Below are 20,173 nucleotides of genomic sequence, written 5' to 3' on the forward strand. Positions count from 1 at the left end.
CGCCTCACCCCGACACCCAGCCCCCGCAGCCCATGAGAACCAGCTCCACCCAACACGTGCCCGTCCGCTCGTCGCCACTGGCGCCGGCGTCTGGCGCCGCGGCCGGCTCGGCCCCCAAGCCCCGCCGCGTGTCGCAAGGCAACGAGCTCCAGCGACTCGTCTCAAGCTCGTCCCGCACAAAGGGCAGAGCCCTCGGCCTCGCGCAGCAGCTCCGCGCCGAGGGCGACGGCGTTGTCAAGCGCCGCTCGGGCGGTGTCCTCGCGAGGGGGTGAGTAGAGCTATCGAGCGCAGGAGCTCACCACCCCAGTTTCATCCTCAAGACTGACCACTACCCCACTGGTCGTGCGCTCGACCTCGACCTCAACATCCAAGGCGCCCCCAACTTCCGCGCACCGGACAACGAGGCGCTGAACGTCTTTGGCGTTGCACAGCCCACTGTCGCGGGACTCAAATCGATTCTGACGATCCTGAGCTGCCAGCCCACCAAACCTCAGACACCTGAGGCATCGCCGGTCGACGGACCTCTCCATCGCCGGAGATCGTCGGCGGTCGTTTCAGACTCGCCGGGCCACACCTTTTGGTTCAGTACCCGTGAAGAGACGCTTGGTGAGTGGTATCTCTGTGGTATGTGCTAACCGTCCCAGTCTACATGTAGGTAGTGGCTCCTTGACTGTGCTAACCTGCCAGCGCCGGCCGCCCGTACGTGCTCAGAGACGGCTCAAACCCCTTCCAAACCCTCGCTCTGTCCGACCGCGCATCCAACCTCGAAGACATTGAGCGCCGCCTCAAGATCGACATTCTCGAAGAGGCAAAGCGGTACGGAGGCCTGATCCTCTGCCACGACGAAGTCCAAGGCGGTGAGATCGTGCCCACGTGGGTGAGCATCGACGAGACGATCATCCGCACGCCCAAGGAGCTGTATGACGATGTGCGCAACGCCGGCTGGAGAGTCGACTACTGGCGTATCCCCGTAGGGCCTGATCGCCCTATCGAGGACAACTACCTCGATGCCTATGTCAGCCGTCTCAAGGACACTGACCCACTCACCACGTCGCTCGTGTTCAACTGCGGCATGGGCGTGGTCAGAAGTGAGTGTGGCGGAGGGGATGTGCGCTAACGCCACAGCCACGTTCGCCATGGTCGCTGCTTTGCTGGTCCGCCGCGGCCAGTATCTCCAGCGAGGGCTCGACGATCCCTTCCCCACCGCCGCGGGGTCGGGCTTCGCCACGCCATCCCAGTCGCCCGCGCCGGGACAGGCCGCCCAGGTCCTCCAGCAGGCTTCGCAGCAGCAGGCTTTGAACAAGAGCTTGCTCAAGGTGACGCGAATGCTCGACGAGAGTGAGTTGGCCTTCCGCTTTGTCAGCTAACTCTCCAGACCTTCCCTCGCGTCGCTCAACTGCTGCCATTGATCTCCTGTCCAACAACCCCAACCTTCTCGAGTCGCTCAGAAGAGCCAACATGGGCAACTACCAGGTTGTCCTCTCGCTCCTCTCCAGCCTCGACCACGGCCGGGAGCTGAAGCGACTCGTCGACGTCATCATCGACAACTGCGACCAGGTTATCAACCTCCGCGAGAATGTCATCGAGTATCGTGTCAAGTACAGCGTCGCCAAGGGCGAGGACAAGAACGGCCACTCTTGGCTCGACAAGGCTGTTCGATCGGTGAGGTACCATATTGTGACCGACCTGACCCCCAGCTCGAGCAATACTTTGACCTTATCGTCTTCGCGGCGTACGTCGAGAGCGACGTCGGCATGGTCTCTGGCACCAAGTTCTCGTCGTGGCTCAAGGCCCGTCCTGAGATCTGGAAGTGAGTAGTGCCTCTGACGCCTGCTCTAACATCCCCAGTCAGATCAAGGTCCTCCGACGCAAATGGGGCGACCGCCTGTTTGCATTTGCACCTGCCAACGACCTCAGCGTGATCTCGCGCTCACTTGACCGCGGCGACAGGCGTGACCAGCGCCAAATCGACTCGGGTTTGGAGCTCGAGGGCGGCAAGGTGCTCGGCGACGAGTGGGCCGAGCACGTCGTTAAGAACCGCAACGGCATCATGCTGCGCGCTTCGTGAGTTGACGTACTGAATGACTTCAACTTACGCCAGAACCCTCCTCAAGCGCGACCTTTGGGTCTCGGCTGCCGCCGCATCGACTGACGGCATCCGAGGCGCCATTGGTTTCCACAAGGTTACTGGCCAGAGCATTTATACGACCGGCCAGCCGACGCAGGACGCCATTGCCACGATCCTCGACATTGTCCAGGAGCGCTCGCAGTCGGTCAACCACGTCGTGTGGGTGTGTCTGCGCGAGGAGCCCCTTGTCATGATCAATGGTGAGTTGCATTGTACCTGATCGATCAACTGACGTCCAGGTGCTCCATTCGTGCTGCGACGAGACACGACGGCTCTGCGTAACATGCGCGACTACACTGGCGTGTCCCCAGCCCGCCTCGAGGTGCTTGAGGAGCGCCTGAAGAGCGACGTCGTGGCTGAACTCGGAGCCTTCGACGGCAGTCTGCTGCTGCACGCTGAGACTGCCAACGGAACCGTCGTTCCCCTGTGGGAGAAGGTGTCGAAGCAGGACGTGGACACGCTTCGTGAGGTCATGGACGCCTTTGCTGCCACCAAGTCGGGCGACGTGCTCCTCACCTTTGAGCGCATCCCCATCACCTCAGAGTCATCCCCCGACGTAGGTCGCACCGAATGACCAGTCACTGACCGAGCAGTTCCACGACATCACACAGCTGCTCGACCTGTGCATGGGGATCAACATGGACAAGACAGCCATCATCCTGAACGACCAGCTGGGTCGTGGCCGTAGCTCCAACACTGCAGCCATTGTCTACCTCATTGAGCGGTGGCTCCGCCAAAACCGCGAGCCACACTCTCAGACTACGAACCTTCGTCAGCGAAACGCCTCTCGCAAGAGCCTGGCGATTACCGGCGAGTCGAGGACCAGCTGGCAGATCATCAACAGCGCGTTGCGAGTTATCCGAAACGGCCTCGAGGTCAAGCGCGTCGTCGACGAGGCGGTCGACCGCACGTCTGCCACATTCAACCTGCGTGACGCGATCGAGGACTTTAGGGACAAGGCCGAGCAGGCTCAAACCCCCGAGGAGAAGAACGGTTACATCGAGAAGGGTGAGCTGATCGTCCGACGATACGAAGCTGACCTCCCCAGGAATGCACAACCTCATGCGCTACTTCCACCTGCTTGTCTTCCAGGCCTATCTCGACGACACCAAGCCCGACGACGAAGAGGCGTACACCTTCGAGTCGTTTGTCAAGCACCGCCCAGTGTTCAAGACGCTGCAGAAGGACCTGCAGGAGGGTGGCTTGGAGAGCTTGACGCCGCTCGAACGCTCTGACCCGGAGAATGGCATGGCGGTGGGTTTCGAGAGCGAGAGTCGTCTAACCCGCGCAGCTTGAAGACGAAGTCTCCAACGTTGTCACGAACCGCAGCGGCGCGATCCTGTCCGCGCAGACCATCCTCAAGTCGGACTTCTTCTCCGGTCTGCAGAAGCAGAGCCTTCCGGAGCGCGTGGAGGGTGCTGCCAACTACCGCCGGCTGCCTTTGCTGCTCGATGGGCCTTCGGACGCCGACGCGGAGAACCCCAAGGTCAAGTTTGTCTACGGTACTGGCATGCCGAGTGCCGAGGGTTTGCGCAACGCTCTCACCAAGATGCACGCGGAGCCAGGAGGAAAGAGGACCGTGACGTGGACGTCGCTGCGCGAGGAGCCTGTTCTTGTGGGTATCTGGCTTACATTGCAGTGCTAACCCAACAGTACGTCAACTCGCGGCCGCACGTCCTGCGCCTGATCGACAAGCCGGTGACCAACATTGAGACAACTGGCGTGACGGCGTCTGTGGTGGAGCGGATGGAGCTGCAGCTCAAGGAGGATGTGCTCAAGGAGATCCGCAACGGGAACGGCAAGCTGCTGTTGCACGACGAGGTGGAGACCAAGCCGGGCGTCTACGAGATCATTCCGATCTGGGAGACTGTCGACCCGATGGACGTCATGACGCCCAAGGAGCTGTACCAGCGTGTGGAGAACGAGCACTACCAGGTGGACTACCAGCGCATTGCGATTGTGAGTTGGGGCATAGGGTGTGGCTGACTTGCAGACGGACGAGCAGGCGCCGCTCCCTGGTGCGCTTCAGAACATTGTCCGACGTGTGTGCGAAGGGCTGAAGGAGGGCCACGACTTTGTGTAAGCAGCAGCGTGGGGATGCCTGCTGACGACAGATTCAACTGTCAGATGGGCCGCGGTCGTACCACGACGGGCATGATCGCCGCGTCGCTGATCGCGACCATCGCGACCGAGAGCAAGGAGCAGCTCGCGCGCGAGGAGGAGACGGGCGCCGAGGACGAGGACGACCTCATGGACCTCGACTACGAGGCGATGTACCTCAACGGCGAGTACAAGACGATCCTGCAGCTGGTGACGGTGCTGAGCCACGGCAAGGGTGGGTGCACAGTACTCAGCCACCCACTGACACGCAGACGCCAAGCGCATCACGGACAAGGTGATCAACCTGATGGAGGGGGTGCAGAACCTGCGCAAGGCGGTGTACGAGTGGGTAGGGAGTGACGGGCGCCACTGACGCGCAGCTTCAAGATCAAGGTCGACGCGGCGGAACCGGGGTCGATCAAGTACACGGCGCTGTCGCACCAGGCGATCAACTACTTGTATCGATGTGAGTGTGGCGTGGTGGGGCGTGGCTGACCCCTAGACGGCACGCTCATCGTGCTGGCCAACTTTTTGCTCGAGGCCAAGGACCGCGGCGTGTCGCTCGACCAAGCCGACTTCCCGCAGTGGCTCGACCAGCACCGCGAGATCCGCAACGTTCTCAGTCGCAAGAGCCTCGACTAAGCGTCGGTGTCGGCGTTGGCGTCGGCGTAATCATAGAAGGACATACATGCATGGAACAATCTATTGCTGGCCGCCGCCGTACTGCCCGCCGTACCCCTGCTGCCCGCCGTACCCCTGGGGCCAGTACTGGCCCATCATCTGCTGGTACTGTGCCGCGAAGCGCGGGTTGATGGCCGGCGCGTTGGCGTCGCCCTGCGGCTGCTGCTGTTGCTGCGGCGCGAGGCCGGGGATGCCCATGGCCGGCTGGGACGGGTTGTAGCCCGCGGGGTTGTACTGCTGGAACTGGGCCTGCTGCTGTGGCCAGAAGCCCTGCTGCATGGGCATCGCGCCGCCCATGGGCATCGCGCCCCCGGGGCCCATGGGCACGGCGCCGAAGCCGGGCTGCTGCCACTGCGGGCGCTGGGGGAGGGCGTGGACGGGCCGTCCGCCGCCCGTGCTCCGGCCCTGCCCCTGCCCCCTGCCTCCTCCGCGCCCGCGGCCCCGCCCGCGCTGCGGCCGCTGCGCGCCATAGCCAGAGGGCACGTCGTCGTCGTACACGAGCGCCTGGCGCGTCGACGCGGTGCTCCCCGCGTCTGAGACCTCGTCCCACCGCTGCTCTTCCCCGTGGATCGGCTCGCCCTCGTCGCCCGCGTAGTCGAAGTGCGGGCGGGGAGGGAGCGGGTGCGCGGCGCCCACGGCCTTGCCCCCGCGCTTGCCCTTGCCCTTCTTGCGCCGGTTCTTGGCGGCGCGCTCGGCCTCGTCGTCGCTCCACTCGACCTCGTCGTCGCCGACCTCCTCGTCGAAGATGTTGCTCGCGTCGGACCGGAAGCGCGGGTCGCGCACAGCGTGCATGTCGACAAAGGTGCGGTGCTCGGCCGACTGGGGGAAGAAGACGCGGTCGCCTGCTTCGATGGTGGGGTAGGGGAAGGGCGGGGGAGGGAGGCGGATGGAGTAGAACGGCGACGTGAGCGGCCCGAACGTGTCGTGCACGGCGCCGAGGATCGCCCCGTCGGCTGTTGTCACCACCGAGCCGGCCTCGAGCCAGCCCGTGCCGGGCGCCTGGAGGGCGCGCACGATGAGCGTGCCCGACGAGTTGAACTTGGGGGCGGTGGGGGCGGCGGGGGCGGCGGGGTCGGGCTTGACATCGGCGGCCCCGCTTGCCTCTGTGGCCTCGGGCTTGGAGTCGGTGACCTCTGGCTTGATGTCGACGACCTCTCCCGCCTCAGCCTCGGGCTTGGCTTCGGGCTCCACCTTGACCTCGGCTTCCGCGATCGCCCCAGCTCCCTCCTGCTGCTTCTCGAGCCACGCCTCCACGCCGCGCTCCTTCATCCAGCTGACCACGTCGCCGGCGAGCACGAGCGGCACGCCCTTCGGAATCCGCTCCATCGGCGGCTGCGGGACGGGCGGGAGGGCCTGTTCGTGGGCCTGGCAAGTCAGCTTGTCTCCTCCACCCCCACACCCCCCACTCACGCTCATAATAATTCCCCCCGCGTCCCCGTCGTCCTCGGGCGGCGCGTCAAAGTCGAAATCCGCCATGTCGTCGTCGTCGTCCTCCTCCTCCTCCTCGGAATCCGTGACGAACTCGAACCCGCCGAGCTTGTCGAGCACCGACGCCTCGCCCGGCCCAGGGGGCGCCGGCTCGCCCGTAAACTCCTCGAGCTCCTTCTTCATCGCGGCGTGCTCGGCCGCCGTCATCGGCGTCGCGTCGGGCGCCTTGTACTCGTCGTCCTCGTCGCTGTCCTCTTCTTCCGAGCTGCTCTCGTCGCCAGTGTACTGCGGCACGCTGCGTGCCGCGGCGCCGCGGCTCGCCTCGACCTGCGCGCGCTTGGCCGCCGCGCTCATCTCGATTTCGGGCAGCGCGCCGACGACGTCGCCGCTCGAGACCATCTGCGCGATCAGGTCCAGGTCGGATACGGGCGCGGCGGGGGCCGCGAACGTCTCGTGCGCGGGCGCGGGCGCCGGGTCGATGGCCAGCTCGATCTCCGTGTCCGAGTCGACCATTGTGGGTTGGGTGTTGGACAGACGCACTTGCCGCAAACAAATATGACGGGTGGCTCAAAATCGTGACGACCCCGTGGGGTGGGCATGTGTGGGCAGGTCTGCCGTTGGGGCTTGTCTCGTCCCCTCATTTTGCCACGCGGTGGCCACGGGCATCGATAGACAACCAAGGCTTTCGATCACTTCGGCGATCAGGCGGGTTGATGGTACAAGGCCCTGCAGGAGACGCCGCTGCACCACACCGCGACGCCGACGACGACTCCTCTACTAGCGAGGGACGACGCTCTCAGCATAAGCATCCCAAACGCTCGTCGCAATCTCCTCAAGCTCATGTCTTTAAACGCGACAGGCGCGAGGCAAAAAACCTGCTGCCATCCCAATGCCGTAGCCACCTCCCTAGGTTACGACACGCTCCAACCTGCACCAAACTGCAAGAGGCAGGCTGGGGAGGGCGAGGCCGGTCGATCTACCACTGGCGCCGACTGGCCTCGTTCCGGCTTGTATTCCCTGCGCAGAGTAATCCGAGTAATTGTCAAGTGGGTGAAGTAGAGCGGGCTCGGTGGCTCGGCTCGTCGTCACGCTCGACCCCAACCCCGGGTTACATCTGTCTCGGACATTTGGTATGCATCGGGGCGACCTCCGGGGCCTCGCTAGGTACAGGCGGCAGCGGCGGCGTTGAGCGCACTGGCTGGTGGGCAAGATGAGTAACACGAGTGAGTAGGCAGGTGCGTGATGGCGTTAGGATAGGTTGCCGGGCTGGGCGGAAGCAAGGGTGCAGGCCCTTTGGCACGTCGCAAGTCTGGTCTGCGAGGGACAAGTGTGGAGAGTTTGCCGGCGACGGCGACGGCGATGGCTGCGCGGCGGGCTGCGCTGCGACACGGGCTCGTGCTGCTGGCGACGGTGGCGGCGGCGTGGGATACGAGTGGAAGGCGCAGGGGGTGGCCTGTCGCGTTCGACAAGGATGAAGAGGCCCGTGTTGGCTTGTAGCATTCATGTTTAGGGGCCTGCCTGCTTGATGCCCGTGCCTGGTGGGTTGGGTCGCCTGGCTGCCTGCCTGCCGCCGCCGCGCTCGATCCGTTTAGATCCACAGTGCGGCCTCCTGGCTGGCGGGCTTGGCTGGGTTGGCAGCCTGGCTGCCTGGCTGGGTGCCTTCCCTTTGCCTACCTACCTTCCCTTGCTCGGCCCAGCACTGGGTCACCCGCCAGCGCCAGCCCTCCCCCCTACGCCGCCCCCCCCCCCGTTTCTCGCTCGTCTCACTTTGTGCTTGGGCTTGCCTGCCTTTACGACAGACTGCACCCAAACCCACCTTTGCCGTGCATTTGTCACTCGTTTGCTCATCAGCATCATCCACACTCATTGCAACGGAAGAGCAACCTTTTTTGCTTCACTCGACTGCACAACACTCACAACGGCATCGGCGACGGCGACGGCGATAGCGACACCCCCCGCCACGCCCTCCACTCTCTTCCCCCCCACACACCCACCCACCCCTTCGCCACCGCAGCCAGCCAGCCGCCGACGACCCCCTCCACCTCGACAACGGGTTCGTGCTCGCGACTCGACGTCACACCATCCCCCTTCATTCTCCATCACACCCTCCTTGCACTCTTACACGCCGCACCCATCTCCCCCCTAGCATCCCCTGCATCGCACCAAACGGCATCACACGTCCAGCATGGTGCGTGCGCCCGGCCTTTACGCCGCCGATATCCCGCTCACCCCCCTCCCAGTCGCAATCCTCGCGCATGGTCTTCAAGATAACCGTCCTCGGTGACGGAGGCGTCGGCAAGACTGCCTTGACCGTACAGGTGGGTCTGGCGCATGCGGCGGGTCCGGCCTGGGACGCGACGCGGCAACAAGGGGGATCGTCCCCGTCGCCAGCATCTCTGCGGCCGCTGACCACGCCAGTTCACAATGTCGTCTTTTGTCGAGACATACGACCCCACAATCGAAGACTGCTACCGCAAGCAGTGGGTGGTCGACGAGCAGCCCTGTCTTCTCGAGGTGCTTGATACGGCCGGACAAGGTGGGTGTGGGTGGGTGATGGGGTGCAGGTGGCAGCTCGCGCGGCCATGCCAGCTGGCACGACGCAGCACGGACGCTGGGGCCCACCACGGCTAGGCGCCCGTGCAGTTGCCAGCCCTGTACCTGGGGAAGGAAGATGATTACGACGGGACAGCACTGACCGCGTGCAGAGGAGTACACAGCGTTGAGAGATCAGTGGATCCGGTGAGTGAGAGGTGGGGGGGTCGCCCGGGCGGGCGTGGTGGGTGTAGGGGAGCAGAGAAGGAAGCCTTGTGTCGCCGCATGCGCACAATGTTGCCGTTCTCGAGGCCATCCCGTGACGATGGCCTTATCGCGCGCGCACCTACACCCCGCCCGGGTCGCCTTGATCCTGGAAACCCCTGCTGACCTTCCCCCCCAGCGACGGCGAAGGCTTCCTCGTCGTCTACTCTGTCACGACAAAGTCAACATGGTCCCGGGTAGAGAAGATTGTCGACCGGGTCATGCTGGTCAAGAATGAGAACTCGCACGCGGCGGCCGACTCGCCAGGGTACTCTCCAGGCCAGCGGAGAGCAACGTCGGCTGCGCAGCGAATGAAGACGCCAATTGTAATCGTCGGCAACAAGCGCGACATGACCAACAACCGCGAGGTGACACCAGAGGAAGGACGGGCGTTGGCACAGTCACTCGGCTGCGACTTTTACGAGACGAGCGCACGGCTGAACCAGAATGTCGAGGCCGCGTTCAAGAGTCTAGTGCGCCAGATCAAGATTGCCAAGCAGGGCGGCGAGGCGCCGACCGAGAAGTCTGGGTCGCAACAACCAGCCGAGAAGAAGAAGAAGCACAAGAAGTGTGTCGTGTTGTAGGCGGGGGTGTATCGCGGCGGCCACGCTCGCCGCTCTGACGACGGCTCGTTACGACTCACGACTCTGCTTGTGCCGGGCGCGCGCACGGTGTCGACTGGCGCCAGAGTCGCGCCGACTCTTTGTGATCGAGACTCTATTATTTTACTCGTTGGGAACTGGGTATACAGGCATAGTGAATGCATGCCGGGCGGCGGGGACGTCGCTCGTTTGTTACGCGACGAGCACCGCGAGCAACACGAGCGCAGCGAGTGTTGCGAGTGGGGGAGGGGGGGTGGGGGTTGGGGCTGGTGCAGTCCGTGGGCAGTGGTCGTGACGGAGGGGCCTTTATCTTGGGTAATGTCGGCGATGTTGAAGGCCTCAGCCCGCTGTCCGCTGGGCCGATGTAAGCCCGCCGAGCCGAGCCAAGCCATCAGGCCGTGTGTCGAGGGCGGCCGTGATGGGCGCCGGCGCGAGAGCGGTGCAGTGTGCTGCTGCTGCGGGGTGCGAGTGATCGGGGCCGTCCGTCCCTGTGTCGTGTCGTGTCGGCGACGGACGTGTGCGTGGTCAGCTGCCATGCCGACCAGCCAGGCAGGCAGTCCACGCCGCCGCGACGCTGAAGCCAAGCTCAGTCGAGCGCCGCGCTGGCAGCGGCATGCCGCGCGGCATCGTGTCGCCCGCTGCCGCCCGCCATGTCATCGCCTGCGCCAGCGCCAGCGCCGCGATGACGTCCTCATTTCGGTTTCGGGGTCGCCGCCGCTACTCGTATCAGGGCGAGTCGCCGCCCTCATCGCTCGCCACTTTCACACAGCTCAGTGGGATTGATTCTTCGTCTGCCCATTCACCATGCCGTTCCTCGTCACCCGTCTGATCAAGTGAGTCGGTGCTGGGGCCGCCGCTGCCGCCGCCGCCGCCGCTGCTGCTGCTCCCGGCGCTCGCTCGCCCCGCGCGCTCGCTCCGCTCGCTCACACGCTCAGCGTAACCGGCGTCTTCCTCTACCCCGCCTACGCGTCCTACAAGGCCCTCCAGGCGCGCCCGCTCGCCGGGCCCGACGCGCAGGCCCAGGTCGAGCGCTGGCTGCAGTACTGGGCTGTCGTGGGCGCGTGGGCTACCGTCGAGGGGGCGGTGGGGTTCCTCTGGTCTTGGTGAGTCCGCGAGCGCAGCGAGCGGCGCGGGGGGTCGAGCAAGTGCCGTGGGACTCTTGTGCGCTTGTGGGGCTGAGGTGATCGGCTGTCTGGGCGACTTCTCCCCCGCTGCCCTTGCCGCCTTCCCCCCCCGGCCTTCCCCCGCCGCCGCTCGCATCGCTGCGCGATGCTCGCTAACAGCGTAGGATCCCCTTCTACACCATCATCAAAACCCTCGTCTTCCTCTACCTCACCCTCCCGTCCCCCCGCGCGGCACCCTACGTCTACAACACGATCCTCGCGCCCCTGTTCGCCGAGCACGAGCCCGCCATCGACGCCTTCCTCGGCGACATCCGCGCAAAGACGACCGGCGCAGCAGGCGGCACCCTCGGCTGGCTGTGGGAGACGGTGCGCAAGGCGCTCGGGGTGAGTGCCGCCGCCCCCCCAGTCCGATGACGTTGCTGACGCCGCAGCTCACGCAGGACCAGGCCGCGTACGCCGCGCACGCCGCCGGCTGGCAGGGCCCGCCCCCCGGCGCTGGCGCCGCGCCGCCCCCGTACGCTCAGCGCCCTGGCCCTCCCCCACCCCAGCAGCAGGGCAACGCCGGCGCCGGCGCGTTCGGCGCACTCTCGGGCCTCGCGAAGCAGTACCTCCCCGGCGCGATCGCGGCCGCCAGCTCGGCGCTCGGCGCGACGGGCGCGGCCCAGAACCAGGGGTACCGCGTGCCCAACGTCGCGCAGCGCAGCTTCGCCGCGGGGGCCGACACGCCGTCTGCGCCGGCCGGCTCGCAGGGGTTCCCAGGCGAGGCTGACACGTCGGCGCTGAGCGCGCAGCAGGCGGCCCAGCGCTCCGCCCCGGCAGGTAGCCGCACGCCGTCGGACGCGTCCCTCGCCTCGGGCTCTGGATCCGCCGCAAACCTCCGCGCGTCGGGCTACGACGAGATCAGGCGCGAGGAGGCAGAGGGCGCCACCCCGCCCGAGGCGACGCGCCGCGCGTCCAGCTCGAGCTGGCTCAAGTGGGGCGGCGCGGCGGCCCCGCCTGGCGCTGGCAAGGACAAGGCCGAGTAGTGTGCGATGCACTGGTGATACACGCGGGGGGGAGGGGGCATTGGATTGGTGGCCATCGGTTTCTTCGGTCGTGCTGCCACGAAGCAGTGGCCTAGATTTGTGCACTCACAGTCGCTCACGACCCCGTCCTGGGCAGCCACGGCTGTGTCGGTGTCTTCGGACTGCGGCGTTGCCACGAAGCCAACGGCCTCTGGCGTGGCGCTTCCATCTTCGCTCACGACCCGCTCGCCCTGGCAACTCGCCATAGCCGCGCCACCCCACCCACTCACTCGCTTCGCTCGTTCGTGCTCGTTCGTGCGCTCGCTTCTATGCATGATTTACTATCGATGTCACATGGCGACGACTTCGCCGCCATATCTTCTTGGTACAAACGACCCGGATTATGGGTATACACAAATTTCTTTTCAATGGCCGTCCGTGACGTGTAGGTGGGTGGGAGTAGGTGGATACAATGAGTGATGATAGGCGTCTACAGGGTGGGGGTAAGGCTGGCAAGGGTGGGGTGGGGATAGTAGTTATCGTGTCGTGTCGTCGTGGCAGTGGCGTCTAACGTTTCGACAGGTCGGGGTTTAGGCCGCCGCGAGGCTCGGCGGTCGGCCGTCTCCCGGCGTCCAGGGCAGGCCGAACGCGGCCGCAACGGGCGAGCGACCAGACGGAGACGGCGACGCACGCGGCGTAGCCCCCGCGCCCGAGTTCGTCGCGCCGACGTTCGGGCTCGAGTTACCCCCGAACGGGAACGAGTCGAGCGTCTCATACGGCATGGTCGGCGTCGGCGTGTCGATGCGGCTGCCGTCGTACAGATCCAGGCCGGACCCCGACGGAGCAAAGCCAGACATGGAGCGGTAGTTTGCACGTGGGGCGTAGTGGTCATCCAGTGGCGTCGTCACCTTGGGCGGCGACTTGAAGAAGCAGAACTTGTCCAGCTACAAGGGTTAGTCCAGTGCCACGAAAGTGGGGAGAAGAAAACGAACGTACGAATTCCTGGTAAGAAGCGGCGTTTAACGTGCGCCCTATGTCGTCTGCCTGCAGGTTGAGGGCCAGGTCTGAAGGTGACTCGGACAGGAGGTCGCGCACCGGCGACGAGTCGCCAGTGGACAGCGACGCCGACGGCGACAGAGGACCGGGGAGGATGGTGCTGGGGGTAGGAGGCGACGACAGGTTGCTGCTCGGAGGAGTCATCAACCCATTGTCGTCGGCAGAGTCGGCCAACGATTGCAGGTTGGACGAGCTGCGGTTGTGCTGGTGAATGCCAGAGGCCTGGGGCGCCTTGACGGGCGAGTCCAGGGTCGAGGTGGTCGACTCGGGCGACGATCCCCCGATCTCGGGCGAACGCGCCCTTGGGGCAGTAGGTGTCACATCGCTCGCTGCTTCGCTGTCGCTTGACGAAATCGCAGTGGGCGACGTGATGATGGACGCGCTGCCCTCGCCCGACCAGCTGTAGTTGTGCCCCACGCGGGGCGCCCAGACGGTAGCGGGACGGCCGTTGACGAGCGTCAGGTTGGGCGCGGGGGCGGCCTTGGCATGCGTCGGCGCAAGCGTGAGCGGGACCATGCTGGTCGGGAATACAATCTTCTTGGGTGGCGACAGTGGCGGCGAGGGAGCGCACCAGCCCTTGAGGGCCAAGTGCGAGTGGACATCAGGAGGCGCAGGTGCCTTGAACGAAGCAGCAGGTGGCGGACTGAGCACTGGCGAGTCGGCGCGCGTCGGCTCAGAGACACTGCGCGGGAAGACCCAGTTTCGTGGGTTGAAGCCGTCGGTAGCTGCGCGAGACGGGCGACCAAGCACAGGGATAGAAGGCGTCTCTGTAGTGCTGTTGCGCAGGAAGGTCCCGACCCTCGGCTTGCGAACAGATGTGCGCTTGAAAGTGAAGCGATAGTTGCTGCCCGTATTCGAGTCCCACCACTCGTGGCCGTCGCAGTTGTACCGCACACAGAGCTCCAGCGATCGCTCCTCAATCTTGCGCTTGAAGTCGTCGAGCCGCACAGTAAAGCCGAAGCGGTCCCAGCCCTCGTCCCCTGTGGTACCCGAAGGGATGTGCACAATGTGTGTGCCCGCGACTTCAGAGACGGTCTGCCAGTGGTCGAGGGTGAACCTAACCGCGATAAACTTCTGGAACGCGACGTTGCGAGCAATGACGGTGCCGCGGAGGGCCAGTGAGACGCCATTGACAATCTCGACGCGCTCGAGGATGACGTTCTCAGAATCAAGCAGGCCCTGGGTGCCGGGGCCAAAGTCCGTGCGGAGGCGGGGGACTCTGCTTCCAACGTCGATCTCGACCTCCTTGTCGTCGGACCGGCCGTTGCCGTTTCTGCGGGTTCGGAAATGGACGTAGTCCGAAAGATCCGTGTCATTGTCGTCTTCGGTTTCCGTCGACGGATCGGCGGCGGCCGACGAAATGGCCGTGACCTTTTGCTCGCGGAGGAAGAGGACGACCGACTCTAATCTGCGGTCCGAGAAGCGGACGCTCTTTGCGTGCTCCTGCAGGTCGCGAGTGGAGCGCGTCGTCTTCTTATCGGTATCCGAGCTGTCGCTGCTGCGGCGACCAAGATCCGGTGTCGACATGGAGCGAACCTTGAGCGACGACTTGACGACCTCGCCCGACTTTTTGCGGACCAGTTCAGTCGGGCGCATGTATGTTGATGCGACAAACTCGTTGTCAGGTGACGGCAATGTCGCAGAGTTGCCGCGTTCGCGCCCGTGCTTTGGGCGCTGGCCAAGACTCAATCGTGGGGGCTGGTGCGCAGAATGTGACCTGTTCTTGGGTGGCGGAGGATTGTTGAGGAACAATGTTGGGACACTGTCGCCATCGGGCGTGCTAGGCACACCAGCGCTCGAGTCGGAGCTCAGAGGTTCTGGTGCATGGCCGTTGTGAATCTTGAGGCCCAGGCTGCCCGACGACGTTGGTTGAGGAACGCGGCGGGGGATTGCCTCCACCGAGCGCATCGCGTCGAGGGCCCCCTGCGCAGATGATCCTGCCGTTGGCGGCTTGAGTGGCTGGGTAGTCGCCAGCGACAGACTCTTGAGTCGGGGGACCGTCGAGCCCAGCGATGGCGAGCGGCGTGGGAGGCTAGGCATTGGGTTGGACACTGACCGCACGGGCGTAGTGTCGACTGCCGACCCCTGCGAGAACCGTCTGCGAGGCGCAATCGGTTTGGCAGGGGACGGAATGGGAGATGTGGGTTCGGTGTAAGGCATGGTGCTGAGCACGGTTAGCCGGCTGCGGTGGGTATAGATGTGGGCACGAGTGGGTAGTAGTTGGTCAAGAGATTGCGCGAGGTGGAGAGTAGCCTCGGCTTTTATGGGGAAGCTGTGGGAAGAAGATGTTCTATCTGTGGTTGAAAACACACTGGCAGATGGGGATTGTGGGTGGCTCGCATGGGAATGGGACTTGCCAGGCGTGTGTGTCGGCAATGCAAAGCGTGTCGAAAGCTGCTTTCGACACGCCTGCAATGAAGTGGGGGCTACACACAAGGCGATTGTAGAAGACACAAGGGGGGAAGGTGGAGAGGGAGGGGGAGGTGGGGGGGATGATGAGGGCGAGGGGTGGGTCAACGTCGCAATGACTCACAAGAGTGGCAATTGATGCGATGGGTAACGAGTGTCTGTCTAGATTTTTGTTGGCTGGCACAAACACGAGTACGTCGACGTCGTCACTGCTTTGAGTGTTGTGCTAGGGGCGTATAGTCTAGAGGGCGCGATTGCATTGCGAGTGAGGATGATCCATCGAGGCGGGGGGGAGTGGGGGTTGGGTGGGCGGGCGGGCGAGGCGGTCAGGTCGATGGGATTGATGCACGATTAGATGGGGTCGGGCGAGTCGAGGACGCGGGGTTGTGGGGATGCCAAGGAGTCACGAGGGAGGGGGGCGCGATCAGCTATGCACAATACGATGGGAGAGGGAGAGTGTGTGAAGCGTTCGGCTCGCTACCTGCACGTTTGTGTAGGAACGACGGAGGTGGGGTGGGGGGAGAGTATGCAGCGGCCGCAGTGAGGCCTTAGTAGAAGTTTGGGCAAGGGCGGGCCTGGCTGGGAGCTGGCTGCGAGCTGGCTGGCTGGCACCGGCGGATAAGGAAATCTTGGTCAGGTGGGATATGGAATGAGTGGCCAAGAGGGGGGGATCACAAATCTTTTGTTCCACTGCCGGGGTGCGGGATGTGCGCTGTGCGCAATGCCCTCTGCGCTGGCTGGCTTTTGTGTGGCGTGGGAACGATTGAAACCAGTATTGCAGCATGAGATGGGTATTCTTACTCACCTTGTACGTTCGGGCCTTGGCACTCCGTCGGGGCTCGGCTTGTTTGGTGTGCGTGCTCCGTGCTACTCCGCGCTGCTCCTTGCTCGCTCTGCGCCGCGGTCAGCATGCATGCGGCGTCTGCGCGTCTGCGTCATCGTTGCTTCGGTGTATGAGGCCGAAGCCGAAAATGGCAGCGGCATGATGTCACTTGTGCGGATGGAGGGTGGGGCGCGCGGGCGCTGCCTGCAGGGGCGCGGCCGGGGCTGGGCTTGGGCGGCGGCCGTATCCCGCCCTGCCTTGCTGCTGCTCCCTGCGGCATGCGGCGTGGGCGGCAGGCGCGGCAGGCGACGGCGGCCGACCTACCCATGCCCATGGCTGCCATCGGCGTGTGCTGAAGAGCAGAGTAGAGCACGGTGCGGTGTGGTGTGGTGCGGCCAGGCCCCGAACCCAACAATGATGCCAGAGACAAAAGTTGCCGCAGAGGCCACCTACGACGACACGACTTACCGCAATGGTCCAAAAGTCAACCGCGCCGTCGTCGTCTACGTCGGCTGTCGTCACGGAATGGAATGCACACTCCAAAGCTAGTGCAGTCTCCGGTCGTATGGATACACTAGGCACGCGAGTGGGGGGCGGGGGGCGGAGCGGGCGGTAACAATGGGTGCTTGCTGGCTGTGGCTGGTGCGTCGTCGATGATGGATGCTGCGTGATGCCACCCGTGATGGGATCGACGAAAATGATCGCCGCGAGGGGGAAGGAAGGGCGGGGCGGGGCTGGGCGACGCGTCGGGGCGTAGCGAGCGTGCAGTCGTTGCGTGGGTCGTGCGGCGTGCGTCGGCGAGGAGGTCGTCGTCGATGCACAACACGTTTTGGACGAGGAGTGAGGCCGTGTGGATACACAAAAGAGGGGGGGTCGTGGGGGGGAGCGTGGCAAGCCGAGCTACGAGGCGCAGATATGAGCCGTTTTACCCAGCTGCGACGAGCAAGCCGTGGACAACTCAACAAGGCGATAACCCGGCGGCCCGAGCGTCCATGGGCCGGTCGGTCGTCGTCGTCGCCGTCAGGGCGGGGTGCCGCTGCTAGCACGCTCTGCAGGCGCGCAGGCACACACGTATCTCAGTCTCAGCCCCGAGCGCTGCCGAGCCAAGCTTTGAGGCGGCGGCGGTGTGGCGTCTGCGCCGGAGTGCGAGACGGACCGATACGGCGAGGGGGGTGGGGGGCGCTGGGGCGGGTGCGGTCGGACAATGCGTGTGGCGCGCGTGTCGGGTTGTCGGCGCGGTTGTCGGCGCCGTGGATGCGTATTCCCCGGGGGTGCGAGCGAGGTGAGGGGAGGTGATGTCAACGAGTGTGTTCGTGCAAGTCGTCGTCGACGAGCAGGCTCGACAAAGTAATGTAGATGTCGAACAAGTCACGTCTGGGGAGTCCAAGTGGGACAAGGCCGCCCACATTGCATTGAGAGGCCTGATCCAGACGCGTCAGGGGTGCAGCAGGCAGCCAGCCCACGCGCTATTGTGCTGCCCAGGGCAGGCTGAATGAATCGTCGGCCGGCCCTGAGCCCGCTGGCTGGCAGCACGCACGACGCGACTGCTAATCGGCGGCACGGCGGCGGCCTAGTGCGCTCGCGGCGTTCCCACGCCACGCCCGCCCCGCCTCGGCGCCGCCGTGGCGCTGTAAGCTTGCTTGCGGCGGGGGCTGGGGCTGGGGCGGCGTGCTGCTGCTGCCTGTCGACGGCGTCGACGACCACGACAACGACGACGAGGTCGTGCATGCTGCTGCGTGCTCCACTGCACTGCATTACCACCTCGTCCTGTCGTCCTCTTTTTTCCATTGGGGAAAATTCATTTCGCAATCAGTGTGTCACGACGCGTCGGTACGAAATGTAACGCTGGTGTGTCGCAATCTGGCCTCTGCGGCTCCTCTGCGTCGCCTCTGCTCCACCGCCCACCCGTCATTCTCCACATGACCTCTGCCCTAGAGTGATAGATATCCTCAGGGCAGCGATATGTGCCAGCCAGCTCCAGCACGCAGCAGCACGCCTCGTCCTCCTCTGCGTGCGTGCGTGCGGGCGGGCGTGACAATCTGGCTGATCTGGCAGCAGCACAGCAGCCCACCCACCCACCATCGCATCGCTCGGCTCGGCCCACACCCCCGCAGCGCAAGAACGTGCACAGAGGCCCCAGATATGGCTCCGGTGGCCGTCGCAGCGTGTCTCAGGTGGCCAGGACACACAGCACCGCGAACAGAAATTTCCAGCACCACCCCCGGCAGCACACCCAGCCATCCCGCCATTGATGCGCGGGAGCAGCCTCGGCACCCCCGCGCCGTTCTCACGCAGCTTGCAGAGTCTATCGAGCACAAGCACCCCCACCCACAAAACGGGGTCAGTGATGAAGCTTGGCCCAAGGCACAACCCCACGGCGCCCAACGGCCCCGCATGGCACCTGCCACCGTCCGTGCTATCCGTGAGAACCGGTTCCCAGGCTACGACACGCGGCCGGCGACGCGGCGACTGCTGCCGTGCTGCCTCTGTCTAGAGTCGCCCCTCGGCCGGCTCCGGTGCGGTGCCAGATGCATTCCTGTGCTGCGCCCACTACCCCATGCAGTAGTGCTGCAGATCGCAGATCTGGCTCAGGCCGGCTCAAGCCTCCGCCACTCGTCTCAGCTTGACCCAGGAGGCTGGCGGCCGAGGCGAGCGATAAGCGCGAGCTCCTGCTTCGGGTGAGGATAAGCGCAGCAGGCTGCAGTGGGCGATAGCTGCCAGCCTGCCCACGCTCCGCGGATATGTGGCACGCCCACACAGCGGCCACACCCACCCGCTTGGCAGTGGCGCGATTCAGCCGTGGCGGCGGCGGCGCGGCACTGCGCAGGCGCTCGCCACAGCTGACCTGCCACCACCTCTTGCACTCTTGCAGCGACTACCACAAGCCCATGGCCAGGCCATGCACCCCCCGCGCCTCAGCCAAACCCCGCTGCCCGCCCACGCCTCGGTGGCCCCCGCCGCCCCCGCCGCCCCCGCCGCCCCCGCCGCCCCCGCCGCCCCCGCCGCTGGAATCAGTACTGGCTGATCTATGATCTGCGCTGCCTCCCCCCCAGCCCAACCATCTAGTGCATGAGCGTCCCGAAACTGTACAGAAGGCATCGACTGGGCCACCACCCGACCCATCACCCGTTGATCTTCTTGGACCGGCCTTGGCGCTGCGGCGTCAGCTTTGTTCTGTCGCGACCCTCACCTTGGCCATGCGTTGTGCCTTCTTGGCCGACATCTTGGCCGCGACGGCCTCGAGGCGCGCCTTCTCGGCCGCGCGTTCGCGCCGCTCCCGGATGATCGTGACTTTGCTGGGGGTGTCAGGTGATACGGGGTGGGAGGCGCGCGTCGCAGCGAGGCTATCTCGCACGGCCACCGTCGCCCCCTCGCCACTGCCTGCGGCAGTGGCTCGGCTCGCCCACTCACCGGTCCTTGGCCGCCTGCTCCTCCTCCTTCATCTCCCTCTCGACCGCCTTCATCGCCTGCCGCTCCTTCTCCCTCTCCATGCGCTTCTCGAACGGCGTCTTGAGCTCCTTGGAGATGTAGTTGCGTCGCGTCGCAGTCTTCTCAGACTTCCACGCCTTGCCGTGGGTGCGTCCGTTCTTGGACCCGCGGACCTCGAGCACGAGCGGGGTGGTGGCGGCGGCCGCGGCCGACGTGGATGCTGTTGGCTCGGACATGGTGTTGGTGGGTGTTTGCTGTGGAGAGCGACGTGCAAGGTGTTGTTGCTGTCGGCGGTGGGCGGCGGACGGCGGGAGGTGGAGGGTGTAGAAATTCTCAGTAGCGCGGAGTTGCCATCATCTCCGCCCACGTGATTTCCACGCTTCACCCAGCTCATGTAACCGTGCCTGGCAGCCCGACGCGTCGTTGGCCGCCGCATTGGGCGCTTTCGCCTTCCCTGGCTCGACTTCGCGCCCGTCACCCGTTTTCCCTGCGAAAGTCATCCAGCCGCCGTCGCCGTCGCTCACTCGTCGTCTCGCACTCACCTCGCTCGTCTCCTTTGTCCTCCATCCACCCCATCCACTCCTTCTTGTCCC

The 20,173-nt window shown here is 65.0% G+C and overlaps 6 protein-coding genes across 6 annotated transcripts; 3 read left to right on the top strand and 3 right to left on the bottom strand.

Moving 5' to 3' along the window:
- Positions 1-32: 32 nt before the first annotated feature.
- On the top strand, positions 33-4,870 carry Q8F55_000939 (uncharacterized protein; the record flags this gene model as incomplete). Its single annotated transcript, XM_069349588.1, has 19 exons — positions 33-268; positions 308-606; positions 645-651; positions 688-1,088; positions 1,126-1,338; positions 1,376-1,662; positions 1,698-1,810; positions 1,849-2,064; positions 2,102-2,328; positions 2,368-2,684; positions 2,722-3,136; positions 3,177-3,382; positions 3,420-3,743; positions 3,782-4,087; positions 4,122-4,207; positions 4,243-4,463; positions 4,501-4,573; positions 4,609-4,694; positions 4,731-4,870. The coding sequence occupies 19 exons, from the start codon at positions 33-35 to the stop codon at positions 4,868-4,870; spliced, it is 4,173 nt and encodes a 1,390-aa protein (XP_069213132.1).
- Positions 4,871-4,930: 60 nt separating this feature from the next.
- Positions 4,931-6,850, bottom strand: Q8F55_000940 (uncharacterized protein; the record flags this gene model as incomplete). The annotated part of the gene is made up of 2 exons (XM_069349589.1): positions 4,931-6,274; positions 6,320-6,850. The coding sequence occupies 2 exons, from the start codon at positions 6,848-6,850 to the stop codon at positions 4,931-4,933; spliced, it is 1,875 nt and encodes a 624-aa protein (XP_069213133.1).
- Positions 6,851-8,522: 1,672 nt separating this feature from the next.
- ras2 lies at positions 8,523-9,717 on the top strand (the record flags this gene model as incomplete). Its single annotated transcript, XM_069349590.1, has 5 exons — positions 8,523-8,525; positions 8,578-8,655; positions 8,756-8,873; positions 9,043-9,076; positions 9,273-9,717. 5 exons carry the CDS (start codon positions 8,523-8,525, stop codon positions 9,715-9,717), a joined length of 678 nt encoding a protein of 225 aa, XP_069213134.1.
- Positions 9,718-10,539: 822 nt separating this feature from the next.
- Q8F55_000942 (uncharacterized protein) lies at positions 10,540-11,884 on the top strand (the record flags this gene model as incomplete). Its single annotated transcript, XM_069349591.1, has 4 exons — positions 10,540-10,568; positions 10,671-10,838; positions 11,024-11,243; positions 11,291-11,884. The coding sequence occupies 4 exons, from the start codon at positions 10,540-10,542 to the stop codon at positions 11,882-11,884; spliced, it is 1,011 nt and encodes a 336-aa protein (XP_069213135.1).
- Positions 11,885-12,453: 569 nt separating this feature from the next.
- Positions 12,454-15,079, bottom strand: Q8F55_000943 (uncharacterized protein; the record flags this gene model as incomplete). Its single annotated transcript, XM_069349592.1, has 2 exons — positions 12,454-12,807; positions 12,860-15,079. 2 exons carry the CDS (start codon positions 15,077-15,079, stop codon positions 12,454-12,456), a joined length of 2,574 nt encoding a protein of 857 aa, XP_069213136.1.
- A 4,194-nt stretch (positions 15,080-19,273) lies between these two features.
- On the bottom strand, positions 19,274-19,816 carry Q8F55_000944 (uncharacterized protein; the record flags this gene model as incomplete). Its single annotated transcript, XM_069349593.1, has 3 exons — positions 19,274-19,306; positions 19,342-19,447; positions 19,563-19,816. The coding sequence occupies 3 exons, from the start codon at positions 19,814-19,816 to the stop codon at positions 19,274-19,276; spliced, it is 393 nt and encodes a 130-aa protein (XP_069213137.1).
- Between the last annotated feature and the right edge of the window lie 357 nt (positions 19,817-20,173).

This window comes from Vanrija albida, assembly GCF_041260175.1.
Source record: "Vanrija albida strain AlHP1 chromosome Unknown contig_1, whole genome shotgun sequence".
In the NCBI taxonomy this organism is placed as follows: Eukaryota; Fungi; Basidiomycota; class Tremellomycetes; order Trichosporonales; family Trichosporonaceae; genus Vanrija; species Vanrija albida.